This window comes from Penicillium cataractarum, assembly GCF_028827025.1.
Source record: "Penicillium cataractarum strain IBT 29864 chromosome Unknown utg000008l, whole genome shotgun sequence".
In the NCBI taxonomy this organism is placed as follows: domain Eukaryota; kingdom Fungi; phylum Ascomycota; class Eurotiomycetes; order Eurotiales; family Aspergillaceae; genus Penicillium; species Penicillium cataractarum.
In genome coordinates, this window is record NW_026622744.1 from 1,824,326 (window position 1) to 1,845,737 (window position 21,412).

The window sequence follows — 21,412 nt, forward strand, 5'->3', positions numbered from 1 at the left end:
TATCGTATATTCAGTCCATCAAGCTTAAGGATCACAGATCACACTATAATGAGTATAATTCTCCCTTAAAGGGCGCAGCGATGCAGTTCTATGATATATACCACTTGTGGAAAGTAGGGCTAAGTGACTAATGGCCGATTGGATGTTAGTCTACACGATCCTCTGATCGAGTGAAAAGGATATGCACAATATACACACGAAACCCGAGAATCTCCCTATGGTGTCTTCTATTCTCTTTAGTTGTTTCTGGATTGAGTTCAATCGCCCGTAAACCCCTTGGAGAAAATGATGGCTGATATATAAGACAAGAGCATTCAACAGTATGCATAGAACAAGCACCGACACATAAGTGTCTTGTACTATGACTTCGAACCAGCGACCAGAAATTACCACTAAGTAGCTGAGAAAAAAGTGTGCGAGTGGACACAGCTGATAGGCTCTGCAAGACGATAATATGTTATCCTTCGGTAAAGTGTCGAGTCACCGACTAGATGATCGGGTAGATAGAACCTTTCCAATTGAAGTACAACAAGCATTGAATCACGATAAAACCCACTGACCAATTCTGTTCAAAGCATTCATTGAATCTCTTGGATTTGGTCATATTTGCTACGAAGCCGCGCTATCTCCTGCCGAATTCAACGTCAACAACATCATCGAGCCGCTGCTGGAAAGAACCAGATACGATCAAACCCAACCATGGCGAGACAATATCTTGATATCCCAGTTGCTCCGGCAGATCTTGCATTTGGCCTGATGGCCGATTTTGATGCGGACCCCCACCCACACAAAGTGTCCCTGATTGCAGGCGCATATCGGGATGAGAATGGGCTTCCTTGGGTCCTACCAAGTGTGAAAGAGGTAATATTCATACCCGGAAAGCGATGAAAACCGGATGCAGTCTAATGTGCTCTACAGGCAAAAGCCTATCTCGAAAAGAACCCAAACCACGAGTATCTAGGCATAGCCGGCTCACCTACATTCATCAAACACGCCCAATCTCTCATCTTCGGAGTCAACCTCTCCGAAACAATCAAAACGCATATAGCAAGTATCCAGACTGTTTCAGGGACCGGCGCAAACCACATGGCAGCACTCTTCCTGGCGAAACATCTCCGCCCACAACGCGTTTTCATCCCATCCCCGACATGGGTGAATCACGAGTCTATCTGGACTATGGCCGGTGTTCCGCACGAAGAATATCCGTATTACTCTTCAGACACACACAGCGTGGACATGGGAGGGATGCTTAATACCCTGGAGACAAAAGCTGAACTCAATGACGTGGTGATTCTCCAGGCATGTGCACACAACCCCACGGGCGTGGATCTATCCAAGGCTCAATGGGAAGAACTAGTCCACGTTATCAAACGAAAGAATCTTTTCGTCGTGTTTGATAGTGCGTACCAGGGTTTCGCGACTGGAGATGTTGATGGTGATGCATGGGCTGTACGATACTTTGTTGAGCAATTGATTCTAAATGCGGAATCAGATGCGACGCATCCTGGTCTTTGCATTGCGCAGTCTTTCTCGAAGAATTTCGGGTTATATGGTGAGCGTATCGGAGCTTTTCATTTGGTTGTGCCTCGTCATTTTTCGTCTCAAGGTGCTCAATCGGAATTGATGGCTATCGCGAGATCGGAGTACTCCAACCCGCCACGTTTTGGGACAAGTATTGTCCAGACTGTGCTTGGTGATGACCATCTTAGGAGTCAGTGGCAAGAAGACTTGAACACGATGAGTGCTAGGATCAAGAAGATGAGACATGAGCTTCGGCGAAGATTAGAAAAGCTTGGAACAGCCGGGGACTGGGCGCATATTGAGAGCCAGATTGGGATGTTTAGTTATACAGGGCTGAGTCGTCAACAAGTTGAGCGCCTACGGAACGAGTTCCACATTTACCTTTTGCCATCGGGCCGAGTGAGTATCTGTGGATTGAATGAGGGTAATGTTGATTATGTGGCAAGGGCTATTGGGGAAGTTGTTGGAAGTGAGTAGGTGTGAGAAGAACAATGCGATTGATAGTTTGCACCACCTATTGTTGCGAGATCAAGAGCTTGAGAGGTATCATAAATTTCATGAATGTTTTTCAAAAATGGAAATTGAACATGGGGGGGAATCACAGCCCGAAGAGAACCATCACTTCCTGACCGTCTGACGTTATCTGTAGTGGGGTTGGGCATCTAGGCTTATTTCGATCATGAAGATCGATCAGGCCACCCTAGCATCATACGACTAATTCGATTTAGTCGTAGTTAGTTAGTTATCCCAATTAATAAGCCAAGCTAAGCCAGCTCAGCCCCGGAATCTGCTGAGCTCACAAAATCCTACCATAGTGTGGATCCTATTCCCTCGTCCCTGGCCTTTTTGACTTTATTCCATCCAGGTGACGGTCTTGGTCTGCAGGAACTCATCATAGCCGGCAACACCGCCGAAGCGGCCGAAACCGCTGCTCTTCCAGCCACCGTGGGGCAGGGTAGGCTCATCGTGAACGGTCAGGGCGTTAATGTGAACGGCACTAGAGCAACGCCCGGGTTAGAAAAGGAATGAGTTGATACAGCCGGGAGGATCCGGTTACTTACCCAGACTCGATCTGCTTGGCGACACGAAGACCGCGGAACAAGTTTTGAGTGTAGACGGCGCCAGTCAGGCCGTACTCGGTGTCATTGGCCACCGCGATGGCCTCATCCTCGGTGTCGACGACGATCAAGGACACGGTGGGGCCGAAAGACTCGGTCGCATACAGGTCCATCTCCTTGGTGACTCCATCGACGATAATAGGGCGCATGCAGGTGTTGACAGACTCATTGGCACTAGCGTCTCCGAAAAGGATGTTGGCACCGCGAGTAACGGCATCTGAAACGAGCTTCTTATTCTTAGTGACGGCAGCAGCGTTAACAAGTCCCAAAGCTGGAGCATCCTTGCCGAAGAGCTTCTCGGCATTGGCGGCGACCTTCTGACGGAACTCGTCGGCAATAGCACGCTGCACAACGATGCGCTCAGTGGACATGCAAATTTGCCCAGACTAAACAGGGTATTAGTATAATGATCCAAGCGAAAAAGCAACATATTATACTTACATGCATGAATGATCCAAGTGCGCAGCTCATGGCAGCCTTATCGAGGTCTGCATCGTCCAAGACAATCGCGGAAGCCTTTCCGCCTAGCTCCAAAAGAACGGGCTTGATGTACTTGCCAGCAGTCGAGGCAATAATGGAACCGACATTGGTGCTGCCAGTGAAGTTGACCTTGCGAACGGCAGGGTGAGCAATAAGGGCGGTCGTGACGGCCGCAGCATCGGAAGTCTGATGGAAGATGACGTTCAAGCATCCATCAGGAAGACCAGCCTGGCGGAAGATATCACCGAGGGCCCAGAAGCACTTAGGCGAGAGCTCGGAACCCTTAAGGACGACAGTGTTACCGGCAGCGAGGGGGAGAGCGACTGCGCGAGTGCCTAGGATGAAAGGAGCGTTCCTATAAGGAAATCACAAAAGATCCGAGGTTAGTGACATACAGGCCCAAGAATTCGAGATTGCTCATTACGGGGAGCCGCATTCAATGGGCATACAAGACTTACCAGGGGGCAATTGACAAAATCACACCGTAGGGCTCCTTATAAACCATCGCACCTTCGCCATCCAAGGTCACACTAGGAACAACACCCTCGATGGTGGAAATACGGCCCGCAAAGTCCTGATAAAGTTGACACCCATGTTGAAGGTGTGCTCGGAAAAGGGCCGCCCCGCACCAGTCTCCTCGCGCTGGTATGCGATGAGCTCCTCCTTGCGCGAGATCATGATCTCGGCGGCCTTGAGGAGAATATCACGGCGATCATAAGCCTTGGTCTTGCTCCAGGCCGGGAAGGCTGCCTTTGCGCTGTCGACCGCGCGCACCGCATCGTCAACCGAGGCACCAGCACAGTAACTGGACAGTTCGCCGGTGGCGGGGGCGTGGACCTCGAACTTAATATCGGTCACGACGGATTCATTGTTGATGATGAGCGGGATCACCGCCTTGGAGTCGTTCTGAGACATTGCGATTCTCTTTGTGAAAAAAAGGTACCAGATTATGCAGTCAGGGGTTCGACAAGGGGAGAAGTTGCAGGATGAGGGGTTGGTTTTAACCCATCAAACATCGGGTAGCTGATCATGCCGAATACAGGGATGTGGAGACGCACTTGGAGGAGGGAGTGGATGCAGGCAACCGATGAATCGGCCATCGACTGTATCTCCGGGGGTCAACCCCGGACCAAAGGTGGGATAGAGGATATGTCCGCGAAGCTATAAAACCTGGAACCCCGGTTGGCCAGAATGGAGGAGGTCAACTGCCCGAAATCGCGAACCGAGTGGGGGACAAGTCCCGAGATTCACATCCACGAAAAGAGAAGTTCGCTTCCATTGGACGAGCCCCATTCAAGGTTGAGATGACTAAGCGGGTGGCAGGGATTCGTGGCCGGGGGAATTCCGCGCCCCACATACATACAGTAGTATGCATACTGTAGGAGTATACATATATTATCACAGCCTACAAACGTTTATAGAGGACCTTGATGAAGTAAAAAAGTGAATTGAATGAAACACCCTTATGAATCTAACTTGTCCCAACGCCCCATAACCATTTGGGTATTCGTATAGCAACCCCCCCCAATTCCCACGTGCCTTTATATGCCATGCCCATCGCCAACTTCATACTCATCAATTGGCCCAGATTTTTGTTTCAGTGGCTGACCCCTTGGAGGCAAGGTCTGCAAAGGGACACACCGAAGTCTTTGAGGCATTGGTATGCGACGTCTGAATGGTTTGTGTAGTATATGTCGACGGCGCGATGCTGCTCACAATGCTGGCCGCGTCGTCATCGGCAGAGCTACTGGTGTCGCTGCCCAAGATCTTTTTATCACCAATATATCCTTCTTTGCCAGATCCAAAGCTGTACACGGACATTTCGTCGGCGTACTCCTCGCCATCGCGGACCCGCCACTTGGCAAATAGATCATTCTGGATCCACAGGATCTTGTTGACGGCCCGAACGAGCGCGATCTTACGTCGGAGTGAGATATGTGGGTGTGATAGAAGGGCTTCAATGAAGATGTCCTGAATAAACCCCATGCAGACATTGATGTGAACGAATTCAATGTTGAGGGGATGTAACCTCTCTTGACCACAATGCATCATACTATTAATTCACCAGTTAGCAGCGCTTTTTAGATGGGTTCGGTGGACAAGAGCCAACTTACCCGACTTTGCTCAGATACCGCCAAAAGTCCATACTAGTGGGATCCTGGCACAGCTTGGTGAGGTACCAACGAAGGAACATCTTGCGTCGCTGAATCTTTGGTGCCTCCTCATCCAGCCATTCTTGATCGGGCTCGGTCTCGTCGGCGGTTGTGCGGGTGTGGAATGCACGCGAGGTGATGTCATATTGAAGGAGTTTCTTGTATACAAGGTTGACGACGGCGGGAATGAGTTGCTTCAAGTACTTGCTTCCACCCTGGAGGGCTTCGATGTCGGCTATAGGTTGACAACACACGTCAGCTTTGGTATGGAGGTGATAACCATAGTCGGGCAGAATGCTTACCAGAGTTAAAGTCAAGAAAGTCATGCAAGTATTTGATTCTTTCCTCAAGATTGACATAAATAGACTTCCGGTCGATATGCTTAGGCTCAAAGCCTGGGCCCAATCCATAATCGTGTGGCATCTTGATGAATGGTGGACAGCACTACTATAGAGGGCTGAGTACTGGTAGTATGGGGTGGGCCGGGGCTTCCACGAACGACTCTAAAAGTCTTCTAGAAGGATCAGAGAAGTGGCAAAAGGGATCTTAGAGCCACGGTTCAGGCAAAGTCAAGAGATCCAAAACTGGGGCATATCGTGGGAAATTCGTACGGCGAGGACAAACCAGCCCATTTTATACTCACCAGCACGATCGCAATCGTATTCTCCCCCCGCCCGATCCGGCTATCCTACACGAATCCACGATCGAACACCGGAAGAACAATGCACATCCAACCCAAATTGGGAGTCACCAGAAGTAGCGGTGGAGTGGAACTCTTTCCAAGAAGGGGGAGATATCCCGATTTCAGACGATAGTTCTCCCGCCTGGTGATGGAGATACAACGCATGGCTCAAGGATACCTGTCGAATCAGACCACAACATAAGGACAGGAATTGTGACTCCGGGCGGATATCAAAGCCCCCGGCAAGTGTGGGCTGATCCCTGCAATCTCCTCCACCTACGTCTCTCTACCATAAAAACCGCCCAAACTATTAGACAGCCATGGAGGGCCGTGGAGCAGCCCACTCGAAGAAAGGAGAAATATCAAACGAGAATGAAGTAGACCATGAAAATAAGCGACCACGTGGAAATGCGGAGAAAGAGAACCGCTCGTATCACAGGGCGTCTCACTGCCCGGCATGCCGTGCCGTGGCGCTTTGGTCTCCTTTGCCATGGCTTTGTAATCCTCGAATCTGGACCAGAAATTAAAGAATGGATAGATCACTCGCTTCAAAATCCCAACTATCCTGTCATCTATGTCGACGCTAGGCCCCCACGGTACCGAGCAGAAACCAGGTTGAGCTTCACCGTTTGACGCACCGTGACGGAGTAACTCTGCAGACTCCGCAGCGGTCCCTCAACGGTTTCGTTTTCTTACGGAGATCAGGTCCACTAAGACTCGGAGCCGACGGCTCGGCACGAAGGATTTGTTTACATTATTAACTTTTTTTGTGTGCTGCCTAAGTATGCTATCCATTACATACAATGAAGCAGCCGAAAGCGTGGAGCAGACAAGCGTGGAACGATTTCGAATGAAAATGCCGGGTATTGTTCAAAGTAATGCAATTCCAACACAAACCTTGATCAACTAATTATCCTCTGGATATAATTAAAGGATTGTGGCTCAGTCTAGCAGATAATGTCAACAGAAAAGGGGAAAAGGACCAAACCTAAAATTATAAAAAGACGAAAGAAAAAAACTTCCGAACCGCTCGGCTGCCAGTGGGTCCCGAGAAAAGACATGCAGACGACGGAGGATGAACTAGAGGAAAAGCGGCCCCATCCCGATGAACGGTGAACGCTTACAAACGTCCAATTGACGAGCGCTATACACTAATCGGTGTCGTGTGATGGCGTGGCCTGATGCTAACAGCCGATTTCTTTCGATTCGGGTGGATTCGGTCGAATGGGCTGATGAGTTGCTGATCCGGGAGGCTTCCGGTTGGACAGAAAGGAGAAAAGGGGGATGAAAATAAAAATAATAGTGAGAATTGAAATTTCTTCAGGCAAATAGGGGTATACAAAAAAAGAGAGGCCAACCCGCCATTTGCTCGTCTTTCTTGTTTCTTCTTCTTCCTTGGATAGATCCAAAATGCCCATTTTGCTATGCTTCGGACCATTGGCCTCATTCCAACGGCTCCGCTTTCAACCTGAGACGCGCTAGAGTGACTTCTAAACAGCCGCGCTAGACGATCAGCAATGCTTGTGTTGATCACTGCCAAAAAGCATGGTCTAGACGTTGCCATGCAGGTTTCTGGCCGTTGAGGCGTCGTGTCTGCCCCGCGTTCTGCAACGCTTTGGACACTGGCTCTTAAGCTTCCCATGGATTGACGTGCCAAGCTAATCAAATTAAGTTTGATGAAGAAAGTGACACCTACGACTGCCCGCTTTTTGGCGCTTTGCGGGTACAGAAGAGGTCTTATCACACAGTCAACTGGGAATCAATGCTTAAATTGGAGGAGGCAATGTGAGCTATCCATGAACTGGGTGGTGTTTCCAAAGATTTTTGGATGTGATGTGTCCTAGCTCAACACACTTCTTAGATGATCTGGACCAGAGTCCTTATGGAAATTGCAACGGCGAGGATGTGGAATGTGGAAATTTACGAGCGAGATTTGGATGAATAGGAAACAATATACGGAGTTGTTAATATACTCGAGCAAACCTTATACAGATAAATCTGGTCTGTACACTTCCCCCTCATTCCTGCTTAGTGCGTCGACATGGTGGCGTTGCCACGTGCGGCAGCAGCATCATACAGAGCCTGGATGTCAGCCTTCCACTGTGCCTCGTCCACACGAGCCAAACGGCGGTCGTAGGTCATCAGACCGTTGACTTCTCCCTCGACATCAGTCGTCTGAGTCCAGATACCTCCACTGCACGAGAACCGCTTCACCTGGTCTTCCAACTCAGCAAGCATGATGTGACTGCGGTAGTTCCAAATTTCAATGGTCTGGTCAAGCTCATAGGTTTGGTTGATGGTGTTGATAGCAGCTTGGACGTTCCAGAGACTGAAATGTATCAGTAAAAGAGCTCTGTTCTCAAGATGACGGTTGGAAAGCTCACTGTTCAATAGAAACGTTGTTTCCGAGACCTCCAAATTCGCCCTGAAGACCGATTCTCGTGTCATCATACGGGCTCGAGTCGGTTGAATAGAAGGGACTACCACATTGAGGGTTGGCATAATGGTGATTGTCCTGTCTTCCGTAAGCGACAAATCCTCACAAATTGGCAGCGAGTATACTACTTACGCTAAAGTCGCCAGCGCCATGGTCAAACCAGCCAGTCGTGGAATCCACCAGTCGAGTGGGATCCAACTGCTTGACCCGGTCTGTCAGCTCGAACTCGGGATAGTAGCTGGTGATCTGGCCCCAGCCCTCATTGTAAACAACCTATGAGCTTCTATCAGTACAGTGTCCTCGATAATTCATATACTAGGTATTGGGTTCTTACCCAGGTCGCGATGCTAGGGAAGCTCTTGTGTTGGTTGACCAAGACCTCCAGTTGACGCCCAAACTCGACCTGCTGAGCCGCATCGGGCAGGATGGTCTGCGTTGTACAATCCGAGAGTCTCCTGCTCTGCAATGGTCGCAACGACGGCATATCTTGAATAACCAGAAGACCCAGTTCATCGCACGCTTGATAGAACAACTGGGGCTCAACTTTGATCTGCAGACTCTATCAGTATGTATGTTCGCAGGAGACGCTGTTGACGAGTACTTACGTGCTTCCGGACCGTGTTAAAACCAAGATTCTTCAACATCTTCAGATCATAAACCATCGCCTCCTTGGTGGGGGGCAAATAGATGCCATCAGGCCAGAAGCCTTGGTCCAAAGTTCCAAACATGAAAATGAATTCGCCGTTCAAAAGAGGTCGAACGACACCATTAACGGTACCCTTTGAGATGGTCCGGAATCCGGTATAGCTCTGGACTTGGTCCTTACCCATTTTCACCGTGACATTATACAATTTGGGTGAGTCTGGTGACCACAACTTTGGCGACTCAACGTTGAACTGGAATGGCTGATTAGATGGCCCACGGTGGGTTGCAACTACATCGCCATTGTCATGCACAATGACTTGGACATTGGTGGTTGTATTGGCGGCCGAAGTGTGCACCGTAACGTTGACTAAAGGCCGTGGTCAGTTTTATCGATCATTCATTGGAATTGAAAGGAGTTCACCTTGACCGTTCATGTTAGCGTCGAGATCAAGCTGTGTGATATAGTTGGCCGGGGCAGCTTCTAGCCAGACAGTCTGCCAGATTCCACTGCAGGGTGTATAAAAGATGTGACTGGGGTGGTGTGTCTGTTTGCCAATAGGGATGACATAGTCTTCTGAGTCGGTAGGATCGTGCACAAAGACGAGCCTGATCACAATTAATCATCTGTCTATCCAGCACTTCTTCAGATAACTCACAGTTCGTTCTGCTGGCCGGGCTTTACAAATTGAGTCACGTCAACAGTGAAGCGGAAGTAACCGCCACGGTTGAAGCCAGCTTGCTTTCCATTGACAAAGACAGTGGCCTCATAGTCGACGGCTCCAAAGTTGAGCAGAATCTGCTGACCGTTCCAGTTTGCCGGAACCTTGAACGAGTTCGAGAACCACGAGTACAAATGGTAATTTCCCTGGATGCCTATGTGAGATTGGTAAGTGATAAGCTCCCTCTAGACTGGCTACTGAAAACTCAAGGTCTTACCAGAAATACCGCTCTCCAAGCAAGATGGAATCAATACTTCTTGTCCTAAATCCTGTCCGAATGGGGGATTTTGGGCTTCAGCAAGACTGGAGGCATTTCGATACTGCCAAATTCCGTTGAGGTTCTGCCATTGCGACCGCTGCATCTGTGGCCGCGGATATTCAGGCCAGGGATCCGTTCCCACTTTGTCCGTCCATGGAGTCGTGAGGGGCGGTTCTTTCAGGGCATACTTTGCATTTGCAGAACGAGGCTGGATGGCCTGGTGTCTACTATCATCTCCCCTGGGAACAGCCACACTGGTTGCTGCCAGTAGGGAGAACACAATGCTCCGCAGCAGCTGCATGATTCAACCACCACCGAGGTATGCTTAAAATCACTAATATAAAAAGAAGTCGCCAATAGCAGTGACTGACTGTCGGAGAATAGATCTGCTCTTGTCCACCGAGCACATCCCCGCGTTTATATACTCTGCGTCTCGGACATGAGCGCGGACTGGAACACGGTCGAAATCGCCGAGCAATTGCACCATTCTTGCCAAACCCAAGTGAAAACACAGACGGACGGGATGAAAGACCCTTGGACCCCCCTGCGGGCTGCGAGTGAGCAGCTAGACCGGCATTTTGGACAAGCACTGCCCAGACTATACCAGGCCTAGCTCCACAGGAGCCACTCATCCCCCGCACGGAGAATGCATGGGAGATTCCGATCTGGGAAAAGTAACGTTGTAGTTAGATGCCGCTTACTCCGTGGATAGTGGGCCAGCGCATGTGTGAGTACCGACAAGGTCGTTGCTGGTACTTGGCTGGTAAATAGTGGAGAACCTGCCCAGACCATCCCTGGCTAGCTAGCTAGCTAGTTAGCATGGCGGTCAGAGACACGTCAGAACGCAATGTTTGATGCGTGTATGTGAGACGTGGGAGATTTATGGATCCCTAGGTTCAATATATAAGGATTGGCAGATAGAATGTTGATTGGAAGAGGTCGATAAACAACTGACTGGGATATCTTGTTACTGACTCGGTGATAGTGACTACATAAGCCAGGATGACCGGGTATCGAGTCGAGGGAGAAGGCCGACGATCAACTTTTTAGACATGCAGCGGACCTTGTCCGACAAATCAGGGCGCAGATTGGAATGTTGATTTGAGAGCAACAAGGCCCTGGTTTCTTGGTCGCAGACTAGTGGAGAATCATCGGCGATCGCTAAAAAGGCAATACCAGAAGTTGTATATATGCACCTTCCTATCCCATCGAGTGGTCGCCCTTTCTAGATCGAGTCATGTCAGGATATCTACAGTAATCTTCAATGCGACAATGTTATGCTTGAGCTATTAAATCCATATTTGACTCTCCTCTCGAAAGGAACCAAATTAACCTCTCCAAAGCATTCCTATGCATGTCGAATCCCTTGCATCCCGCACGGATCAGGCCCCCCTCCCTTTCAGGCTCAAAAGGCGTGGTGGATTTTCAAGCAGCCACCAAGCCCAATATCAAGCCATCCGTGCTCAAAGTTCAACTATTAAACACTGACGTGGTACTTTAGCGTTCCATCGCGAGATCAGAGATATAACTACCCCGCGGCTCCAAGGAAGAATATAAAAAAGCACGGGGCTTCCCCTCATCTTCGGCACTGACTTGGCCCGCCGATCGCCCCCATCCTATTGGATGCGGATTGGGGAATGGCGTCCGTCGCGTTGCTAGCATGCTCGGATTCCTAATTCGGGCCGGAGTTTTGAGTTGTCCCATGATTTGGAACTTTTCTGGGGCAAATATGATCCTTGATGGAGCGGTGTACATGCGATACTCAACAATTTAGCGTGGATGATTTCAGGAGATGCGGGGAAAGTAAATGGATGTTGATATTCTCGGTGTACCTGTTGGGCAGGTACTCAGCTTTGAATTGTCGGGAAATATTGAGACCGAGCTGGGAATCGCGTGCTTACAAGGGAATTATCCGAGCTCATGCACAGATATCGGTTGGTAAGGTGAATAGACCGAGTACACAGTGTCTAGAGTAAAAGAAAAAAATGGCATGGCAGTGAACGTCTGCTGGGGATGAGATACAGTATTTTGATATACTATGGCTTGATGTTGATATACTGTATTTTGATAGAGTATAAAATGTCATCTAGGATGCTGGTTTTCTCGTGTACAGCTAGTATCACGCGAAGTACTCCTACCATTGTTCTTGTTCTCCCGTTGCCTATGGGCTCCATACTAGGTCTATGTTCATGTCTAAGAAAGAACACCCTTTTCACATCCTCACTACTCTTTGCTACCTTTATTACCCACAGGAGATAAGATGCAGGATAATGGAGACTGTTTTAAATTTATACTCGTTTAAGGGGCCGATGAGGAGTGGTTGAAAGAAGCTTATGTTTCTATCCGAGGTGATGGTACATACTAGCAACAAGTGCGACGACCATGGAATGATCTTCGACATGCAGCGAGGCAGTTTTTCTATTGGATTGAATCATGCATGCCTTACGCAGGAACGCCATCCTTAACGGCACCCCAACTCTTCATGGTCCAGTTTCCGAAGCAGGCGTACTGATACTGAGCCTTCTTCAGACTTTGCTTCTGGACATTCAGGAAGGTCGACAGTTCACACCAGCCATCCTCGCGGTACTCGCACTCGTCAAAGCTGGAGTGCAGCGGGATAGTACGCTGGTTTTGAATGAAGTGAACGTACTTTGTCGCGCTAGTACCGCTAACATAGTCGCCTTTCTTGGTGGCCTTAGATGAGCGCTTAGTGGAGACCTTGTGCGGTGCTGAGATAATCTCAATGTTTAGACGTCCTGCGAATGGAACAATGCGGCTGGTATGGAACTGCTGGTCCTTGGTAGGGCCAGTGAGAGGGAGGGCATCAGCGAACTGAGTCAGTCCGAAAGCAGTCAGGACCGAGACAATGTTGGCATCATGGGTAAACTCCAAGTAGAGGTTCTGGTTCAGGGGGAAGGTGACAGGGTTCGTGTCGAGAGTCATATTAGCTCCGGTCGTGTTAGCGGGGACATTAAGCAAATGACCCTCAACGCGAGCCAGGAACTCTTCAACAAAGGCAATACCCTGGGCACGACCAGTGGGGCTATGGAAACCGGAAAGACCCGCAAACTCAATATCCATGAGGTACGCATAGTTCACCCAATCATTGTAGGTGAAAAGCTGGCAGAAGTCACTATAGCCGAGACTGATGGTCTCATAAGGGCAAAGAGCCTGAGCGTGGTACGTATCGGTAACCGTCCAGTTGTAGTTGCCAGTCAGAAGCTTCAGCTCGGCCGTTCGCTCCTTGAGATAAGTGGCCATCCAGGTAGCGACTGGAACTTCGATAGATTCCATCATGGTTGTCGCCTCTTTGGTGCAAGTGTACTCTCCAGTTGTTGCCGGGTCGACGGTAGCCAAAATATTGGCATGATCTCTCCAGTTCAGGCCAAAGAAGCCGGCCAAGAAATTCTCGCAGCTCTCAAGCATCCGAGACTGAAGGGTTGTGCGGACAACAATCTTGGAGGTGGTGTTATTGTACAGGTGGCCATAGTTGTAGAAGTTCAAGACACCCGCGTCAAACAATTCTTGACGACCTTGGGGAACAAGGATCTCCTTGCCCAGCTTGTATGACCAGTCGTTCAAGAAATCAAGCTTGCCTGTGAAGACAGTTCCCTTGGCAGTAGCATTGACGATACCAGCGCCCCAAGAATCCAAGCCCTCCGAGGATGAGGGATATCGAGCACCGTGGCGTTGAAGCATGTGCATCTGTGTGATGTTAGCACCCTTTGGTAGGGGGTACTCGTTCACTCCGAAGCCCTCAGACGGCGAGAAGTAGGGACTGTTAATGAACTGTAAGCAATTTGATGGATATGGTTCACGAGACAATTCTTCCTACCTCAGATCACCCATGAGGTGGAAGATGTTCCGTCCCTTGGCACCATCAATTGGTTCCGACGTCTCCAATGGAGCATTGGGAACATAGGTGGCATCGCCGAAAGGCGCAGGGTTAATCTCAGCCAGGAAAGGAGCAGCACCAGTCGCGACAGTACCTAGTCGTCAATCAATATCAGGGCACTATCGCTTTATACCAGACGTTCCTCGGTACTAACCAGTATAGAGATCGGGCGAGGTTTTGAACCAATCAGGCTGAGTTGGCGTAGCCCTCTGGTTAATAGCACCTGCCTCGACGGCAGTGGCCATTGCCACGGACAGAATTACTGACTTGAGCTTATCCATAGCTACAGCTGCGATTGATACGCCTGTGCACAATACCCCATTGCCAGCCGTAGCCCCTGGGCCTTTTATACATTGTTGTCGTCGTATAGCTTCGTATACTTAAACGTCATCCGATTGGGTCGCCTCTGTGTCGGTAGTTTTGGTGGGATTCTGCAGTTTCCCGGATGATCGGATGATGAAGACCCGAAGATGGAGACATCAAAGAAGCTGCAATCATCACTCTTAAGCTCAACACGTGGGACGAATGCAATCTTATCGCGACGCCAAGCGGAGACGCGTTGTAACGACCAGCCATTGAGCGGCTTCCATTGCTGTAAGCGAAGGGCTAGCGCCCGTCCTACTAGCGCGAGACAACCGGGGTATAGAAAGTATGTAGACACAATATTTAGGCAGCCGATGACGGATGCGGACTTCCCACCGATGTGTAGGCAAGGCATAGGGCGTGACTCGAGAATTTTCTAGCTTGACAACACTAAAATCTATGACAGATTTGTGCAAGATTGCCGTCGGATTGAGCCGAAACGCTAGATCGGTATAAGAATTAATCGGCTATGCTCTCTCCGGTAGTGTATTTGTAAGTTTCGTTGGGCAATGTTTCTCGGAAAAGGAGCCTTTTGAATCAATTGATACCTTTAAATTGATATAAGACTACCTGAAAAGTTGTTAAATGAGCATCGAATGGCTTCTCTTTTGCCGCACTAAATTTCAATTCGGTTGAAAATCACAAAATATCCTCAGGACCCAATGGTGGGCGACTTCCCGCCATATTGCACTGCCTAAACAACCTCACTTCAACACCATCCTTGAAAGAACCGACAATTGAATGCATAACCCCGTGGTTATTGAAAAGAACGAGATCACCCTCTTCCCAATCGTGTGTATAAACATACTGGGGATCAATCGCACGCCTTTGCAGTCGGTACAGCCGTTCCCGGATTTCGGAAAGATTATCCAAGATGCTTCCATCTTCAAGGTGAATCTTTCGGACACAAGTAGGATAGACCATCATCGCCAGTCTTCCGGTAACGGGGTTCTTCCATGCCATTGGATATATCTTGACTTTCTCGTCCTCAAAGGGAGGTAGCTCTTCCTCCGACAACTCCAGACCTTCAGAGACGATACCAAGACCGTTGGAGCGGGACTTGGCCTTGCTCATCCAGATGTATGGGTGGGGAGCATATTCGACTTTGCTGGTGCGAACAAAATGCTTCTCTTCCTCTGATAGCAGCTCGAAGAGACGGTACCCACTGAAAAAGGCAGTCGTTCCGAGAGGTACGTCAAGTTTGGTCCCCGACTCATCATCATAGCGACAGATCTGGCGCCGTCCCTTGGGTACTTGCACAGCCAGGAGAGATGTCGCAAGTGGAGGATCAAGATCATACATTGCAGAGTCAATGTGCCACCGGTAGAAGTGGGTGAAACCCTCATCCTCATCCTCTGGAATGGGGTGTTTGTGGAAGGCTTTATGATGAGGGTGTCTCAATTGGAGGTTGGTTAGCCCTTCGTATTCCTTGACAAAACCATGACCAATGACTTGGACTTGTGGTTGACGAGGAATTGTGGTCAGATCACGATGAAGAACGCTCCGCTTGTCAATAGACTTCCCATGACTGTAAACTCCAGCGGAGGGATCGAATCGTCGCGTGAGCTCGTACTGCGCCTTCGGGGAGAGATTCTGCTGGTTTTTGACCACAACAACTTGATGCTCATACAAGGCTTTGTGTAGTATGGCAAAATCATCATCTTCATGCTATTAGCCCGAGTCGCCAATTTATTTCATCATCAAGAGCTTACCAGTCAACTCTTCCATGTTCAGGCCATGGAGCTCAGCCCCAAAGTCCACTTGGGACTCGGCTGACTTCGTGAGCGGTTTGCAAGAGATCGTTAAAGTAGTCATTTTGAGACAAGGAAGGCTGATTAAAGAAGGGATAGCTTGAGAATGAAATCCACGTATTCAGTATGCGGATGCCACTATATATGTCCCGAAGTCTCCGAGTCACGTTCTGTCAACCAGACGATGGCTGCGGGCGATTTAAGTCAACCCGGCCGTTAAGATAAGATCTAATACTCAGTAACGGACTATTCTTCACCATAATTTATCTGGGGATTATAGATCTACAGATAAGCTTCTTCAATCTAATCTGTATTGTTGACGCAAGTCTGAGCGGGTGGGTCCCCCAATCCCATCCGCACTCTTTTGGTTACACAGCTCTATATAAGACACCGGAATATTCAACGAAATTTGGTAAACAAAAACCTTTAGACTCAAACACAACCGTTCTGTTCTCAAAATGCCTGAACCGACTAGCCTGACGTTTGAACTCTTGCCGGACACAATCCGGCAAAGCTCGGCCATTGGAGCAGAAATCCAGCTGCCGCCAGGGATGCCGATTGTGAGCCCCGAGGAGCTGAATGATGCGGACAAGGCAACTTTGAGAAAGGCACTCTTTGAGAACCAAGTTGTTGTCATCCGAAACCAGAAGGGAATTGACCCCACTGCAATTCCTAAGCTTGCCAAGGTTTTTGATCCCAACGCAACTGATATTCACTCCGCCGGCGAGAAAGCCGTGAGCAACCCAAAGAACATTCTGTCGGCATACAAAGCTGGCAGAATACCAAGGGCTCAGCAAGTGGGAATTATTGGTTCCGGGAAGTTCCAGGATTATGAGGGAATTAAAGAACTTGAGGTCGTGCACTTGGTCAGTCCTCCAGTCCTTTGTGGAGAGAAGTTAACTTGGCTGACCCGAAACATAGGACCATACTCTCTTTCACGAGGAGCCTCTCAGTCAGGATAGCCTAGACCAGGGATATACTCGCCCATACAGGTGGCACATGGACACTCCTTTCTATGAAAGATTGCCGGGCGAAGTGACTATCCTCCATTCGATCCGAATCCCCAAGATGTCCGACCAAAAGATCAAGTTTCCTGGCGGAGAGGAGAAGGAAATTGCTGCTGGAGCTACTGCGTGTGAGTTGAAACAAACTAGTCTAGACAAAGGATCACCCTTCTAATGGAAATGATTGTTAGTCTTCTCGGGCGCTCGTGCGTTTGAACTTCTGTCTCCGGAGGAGCAGGAGTTTGCTCTCAATACCACAGTGACATACGCACCTCAAGCCTACGAGTATATCAGACAGTGCAAAGCTTCTGAAGATGGGCTGACAATCCCAACTTTTGGACGCGAAGTACCAATCGAGAACTTATCTGAATGGGAGTGGAACAAGGTCGCTGAACACCCCGTGAGTTTGGACCCCAACATGGTATATAAAAGTCCATTCCCCAGCTGACTGGTTGACTTTATAGATGGTTTGGCGTAATCCACTCAATCCCGAACGACCCTTTCTCCAGGTCCATGGTTGTTGTGTATATAAACTTACCACACACAACCCCCAAACTGGAGAGATCTCGATCATGGACGATGTCGAGCAAGTGAGAAAGGTAGTCTATGCTATGCAAAGAAAGATCTATGCGGCGAAAAACATCTATGCACACCGTTGGGAGGAAGGGGACTTGGTCATCTTTCATAATCGGGGAGTGATGCATAGCATCACTGGTCAGCTTTCACAGCACAAGGATGACGAAGACAAAAGACGACTGCTATGGCAATGTACAATGACTAGTACGACACCTCCAAAGCCATTCCGGGAATATGAGGGTGTCAATGACACTGGGTATTCTAAGGCTTGAGGCGGGTTGTGCCCTTGTTGAACGTGTTCATCAATTGGACGTGTTATATTGTTACTATTGATTGTCATCGTCGAAAACCTTCCTAGCATGTCTAAGAAATTAATAATTTTGCTTTCAAATATCAGCCCGCGAGATTTTCATTATCTTCTAATCAATGCAGGAAAATCTCAGTAGAAAGTCTTCTATATTATCTTGTCTCGAAAGGTATCTGGATGGGCGCTTGCTCAGGGCAGGTCAGTAAGTAGGCCGATCGATCGGGTAAGCCCATAATCATCCGACGTACGTCATTTTTCAGAACAAACCTGGAGCAAGTGGATTGGCGTAGGACACGTGCATTCCTGGGCTACATTCCTTGCGATCTTAGCGTTACAAAGAGTCCCCGACTCCTACGCTGCCCCCGACCCGACCAGGAAATGTGTGGGGTTTGGACAGGTCACTGTGGCAATTCTTAATCCATCAAGGCCTGGGCCATTCATCGAGAGTTGGTACTTTTGAATCTACTTTTAAGGCAAGCTAGTAAGTAAAAACCAACCCGTGATGGGTTTGTATTGGTGGGAAAAATGGGCATATCGCCGAGAACGGACATCAATTGATTGACCTTGCATCTACCCCACGTCGGAAGCACCCGAGGTTTCTATATGTTGGGTCCAGAGATATTCGACTGACATGAAATGTACGCTAGGGGAGAATCAACGGGATATCCTAGCTCGAAGTAAAGCCGAAAGATTTTAGGGCCGAAAATACCCCGGTCGCAGGTGCATTCAAAGTACAATGTGCTGTACAACGTAATTCTCGATATTCTGCAGCAGTTTCCTATGTCCCTCAACCCGACGACAGAAGTTCTCTCGTATCATATAATTAATCCCAAAGAGTATTGAAAACCAAGAAGCAAGTCCAGATTGTCTTTAATTTCCATAAGCAAGGGCACATCTCCCCACACGTGGCGGATCTCAGCCCGCGGCTTGCTGCTTGGCCGCAAGCGGCAGTCTATCGCTCAGCACAAATATCACGAGGTTATCATGGCGTACAGAGATCGCAGTCAAGACCAATTAGTCAAATTGATAATTGAATTTTAGTGAATGGCAAAAATCGCAGATAATGATGAATTTAATGCAATTGAGATTGTGAATTCCGGACATCGGGAACTATAGTTCTTAGTTGGGATACCACCAAGGAAACCATTGTAAGTGCCGGGACGGTCGCATGGCATCGCTCTTTCTCTTCTCAAGTTGTCTTGAGAATTGGTAGCAAAGTAAGAAGTCCTATGGACCTAGATTCTGTTCGCCCTTGCAACTTTCTTCTCCATTTCGCCCCAGCGTTACCAGCTCACATTTCGGTGTGGACCGTCTGAGCTATTGTGACCCAAGCTCTACTCGATTTAGCCCATTATTCGATCGAGGCCTCCACCAGCTGTTAAAAGAAATCTGGAGGGAGGAGCTTCAATACAACCTTCGGCTGAGAAAGCCATTGTCTGGTTTATCAACCCCAGAAACCCCAGGGGGACCTCGACCCACCGTCCTCTGTTTTCGGCCAGGTCGCCTTCCTTTCCCGGAAGCTGTGATAGGTTAGTCAAACACTGGAGGGGAGATCAGCGAGCTGATCGCAAGATGTGTGTGGTCCTTCTTTCCCAGAATCACTGGAGATTTCCGTTCTCGAGCACCGAAGGTGCTTTTTCCCTGCATCCGGCCGACTGGGAGTCAAAGCATCGACGAGAGTTTACTTATAGCCGTCGATCTCCATGCCATTTGACAGAATTATCCTTTGCACTCATTCCAAAACCCAGCCTCCTGAATTTTGGAATTTGACTTTAGCCTAGGAAGATCAGAATGTCGTCCCTGTTCTCGAAGAAGAGCCTACTCGGGCTATCCTTGGTGTCGGCCCTAGCGTCTCCGGCAGTGTGAGTGACGATAGATTTTTGTTCTATACTTCTATAATAAACACTGACCTCACATTGATTCTCGCAGTGGCATTGCCTTTGACTACGGATCTGAAAAGGTTCGTGGTGTGAATATTGGTGGCTGGCTGGTATTGGAGCCATGGATTACACCCTCAGTCTTCGACAATGTTGGTGATGCCGCCGTTGATGAGTGGTCACTTTGCGCAACCCTTGGAGCTGACCAGTGCCGTGCTGTCCTCACGGATCACTGGAACTCCTTCATCACTCAAGATGACTTCAACCAGATTGCTGCCGCAGGCATGAACCACGTTCGAATTCCTATCGGCTACTGGGCTCTTCAGCATCTTGAGGGCGACCCATATGTTGACGGTCAGCTGGAGTATCTCGATTCCGCAGTTGGCTGGGCTCGCGCTGCTGGTTTAAAGGTGATGGTTGACCTGCATGGCGGTGAGTCAACAGTAATTCCCATTCCGCTTGCTTGACGTTGACTGACTTGTCTCAGCTCCTGGATCTCAGAACGGTTTTGACAACAGTGGAAAGCGTGGTGCCATCACCTGGCAGCAGGGTGACAACGTTGAAAGCACCAAGGAAGCCCTTAAGACTCTTGCTGCGCGATATGGTTCTGATACGGATGTTGTTACTTCCATTGAAGCTCTCAACGAGCCCAGCATTCCTGGTGGTGTGAATGAGGACGGCCTCAAGCAGTACTACTATGATTCCTGGGGCGTCGCCCGGGAGGCAAGTCAAGAGACTACCGTCGTTCTTCATGACGGATTTGCGCCCGTCGAATCCTGGAATGGTTTCATGAGCGAGTGGACTGGCTTTTACTACGTTCTGATGGACACTCACCACTATGAAGTCTTCGACAACGGTCTGTTGGCCATGAACACCGCTTCCCACGTCGGCAATACCTGCAGCTTCGTCAATGACCACGTCCTTCACACTGACAAGTGGACTATCGTCGGAGAATGGACTGGAGCCATGACCGATTGTGCCAAATACCTGAACGGAAAGGGAATCGGTGCCCGTTACGACGGAACCTACCAGGGAAGCACCATGCTCGGTAGCTGCGATGGCAAGGCTGTTGGCAATATCGATACTCTTACTTCTGATGAGCGCACCAACATTCGCCAGTTCATCGAGGGCCAACTCGATGCTTATGAGAAGGGTAGTGGTTGGCTCTACTGGACCTGGAAAACCGAGGGTGCCCCTGAGTGGGACATGCAGATGCAGCTTGCTGGTGGTGTCTTTCCCAACCCAGTCACTAGCCGCCAGTTCCCCGGCCAGTGTTAAGGGGCAAAACGGTGCCGATTGTTTCTTCCTAATTTTTTAATTGGTTTTGCTATATTCTATTATGGGTATTCGGTGCTTGGAGTCTGTTTCTTTCTTTGTCATCGCTGTGGGAAGCTCGGGTCCTGATTCATGCAGGCTGGCCGTTGTCACCTAGCTGCTGCAGACGATAAGTTTTTATTACTTTTTTTGACACGTTGTTTTAGCTTGCTGGAATTCAATGCTGAATGTCTGTTGATCCACCCTTCGTTTGAACGTGTCTTAGTATTTCACTTCGGACGGAATTCCCCGCAATTTCCCAAGGCCGAGCAGTCCATAGTCTCAGCAAACGGGGCTATCATTTTTGGAGG

The 21,412-nt window shown here is 49.1% G+C and overlaps 8 protein-coding genes across 8 annotated transcripts; 3 read left to right on the forward strand and 5 right to left on the reverse strand.

The window, feature by feature from the left end:
* Window positions 1–699: 699 nt before the first annotated feature.
* N7496_009797 (aspartate aminotransferase) lies at window positions 700–1,998 on the forward strand (the record flags this gene model as incomplete). The annotated part of the gene is made up of 2 exons (XM_056702710.1): window positions 700–861; window positions 919–1,998. The coding sequence occupies 2 exons, from the start codon at window positions 700–702 to the stop codon at window positions 1,996–1,998; spliced, it is 1,242 nt and encodes a 413-aa protein (XP_056551710.1).
* Window positions 1,999–2,373: 375 nt separating this feature from the next.
* Window positions 2,374–4,034, reverse strand: N7496_009798 (aldehyde dehydrogenase; the record flags this gene model as incomplete). The annotated part of the gene is given in 5 exon segments (XM_056702711.1): window positions 2,374–2,518; window positions 2,583–3,025; window positions 3,081–3,474; window positions 3,578–3,693; window positions 3,708–4,034. The coding sequence occupies 5 exon segments, from the start codon at window positions 4,032–4,034 to the stop codon at window positions 2,374–2,376; spliced, it is 1,425 nt and encodes a 474-aa protein (XP_056551711.1).
* Window positions 4,035–4,694: 660 nt separating this feature from the next.
* On the reverse strand, window positions 4,695–5,695 carry N7496_009799 (protoglobin family protein; the record flags this gene model as incomplete). Its single annotated transcript, XM_056702712.1, has 3 exons — window positions 4,695–5,172; window positions 5,234–5,507; window positions 5,575–5,695. 3 exons carry the CDS (start codon window positions 5,693–5,695, stop codon window positions 4,695–4,697), a joined length of 873 nt encoding a protein of 290 aa, XP_056551712.1.
* A 2,287-nt stretch (window positions 5,696–7,982) lies between these two features.
* Window positions 7,983–10,315, reverse strand: N7496_009800 (putative hydrolase; the record flags this gene model as incomplete). Its single annotated transcript, XM_056702713.1, has 8 exons — window positions 7,983–8,283; window positions 8,339–8,469; window positions 8,524–8,664; window positions 8,726–8,941; window positions 8,997–9,403; window positions 9,458–9,642; window positions 9,693–9,909; window positions 9,973–10,315. 8 exons carry the CDS (start codon window positions 10,313–10,315, stop codon window positions 7,983–7,985), a joined length of 1,941 nt encoding a protein of 646 aa, XP_056551713.1.
* A 2,141-nt stretch (window positions 10,316–12,456) lies between these two features.
* N7496_009801 (histidine phosphatase family protein) lies at window positions 12,457–14,154 on the reverse strand (the record flags this gene model as incomplete). Its single annotated transcript, XM_056702714.1, has 3 exons — window positions 12,457–13,792; window positions 13,850–14,003; window positions 14,064–14,154. The coding sequence occupies 3 exons, from the start codon at window positions 14,152–14,154 to the stop codon at window positions 12,457–12,459; spliced, it is 1,581 nt and encodes a 526-aa protein (XP_056551714.1).
* A 757-nt stretch (window positions 14,155–14,911) lies between these two features.
* N7496_009802 (TauD/TfdA family dioxygenase) lies at window positions 14,912–16,087 on the reverse strand (the record flags this gene model as incomplete). The annotated part of the gene is made up of 2 exons (XM_056702715.1): window positions 14,912–15,933; window positions 15,985–16,087. The coding sequence occupies 2 exons, from the start codon at window positions 16,085–16,087 to the stop codon at window positions 14,912–14,914; spliced, it is 1,125 nt and encodes a 374-aa protein (XP_056551715.1).
* A 394-nt stretch (window positions 16,088–16,481) lies between these two features.
* On the forward strand, window positions 16,482–17,875 carry N7496_009803 (TauD/TfdA family dioxygenase; the record flags this gene model as incomplete). Its single annotated transcript, XM_056702716.1, has 4 exons — window positions 16,482–16,889; window positions 16,945–17,158; window positions 17,219–17,427; window positions 17,492–17,875. The coding sequence occupies 4 exons, from the start codon at window positions 16,482–16,484 to the stop codon at window positions 17,873–17,875; spliced, it is 1,215 nt and encodes a 404-aa protein (XP_056551716.1).
* Window positions 17,876–19,701: 1,826 nt separating this feature from the next.
* On the forward strand, window positions 19,702–21,065 carry exg1 (glucan 1,3-beta-glucosidase; the record flags this gene model as incomplete). Its single annotated transcript, XM_056702717.1, has 3 exons — window positions 19,702–19,772; window positions 19,840–20,219; window positions 20,275–21,065. The coding sequence occupies 3 exons, from the start codon at window positions 19,702–19,704 to the stop codon at window positions 21,063–21,065; spliced, it is 1,242 nt and encodes a 413-aa protein (XP_056551717.1).
* Window positions 21,066–21,412: the final 347 nt, after the last annotated feature.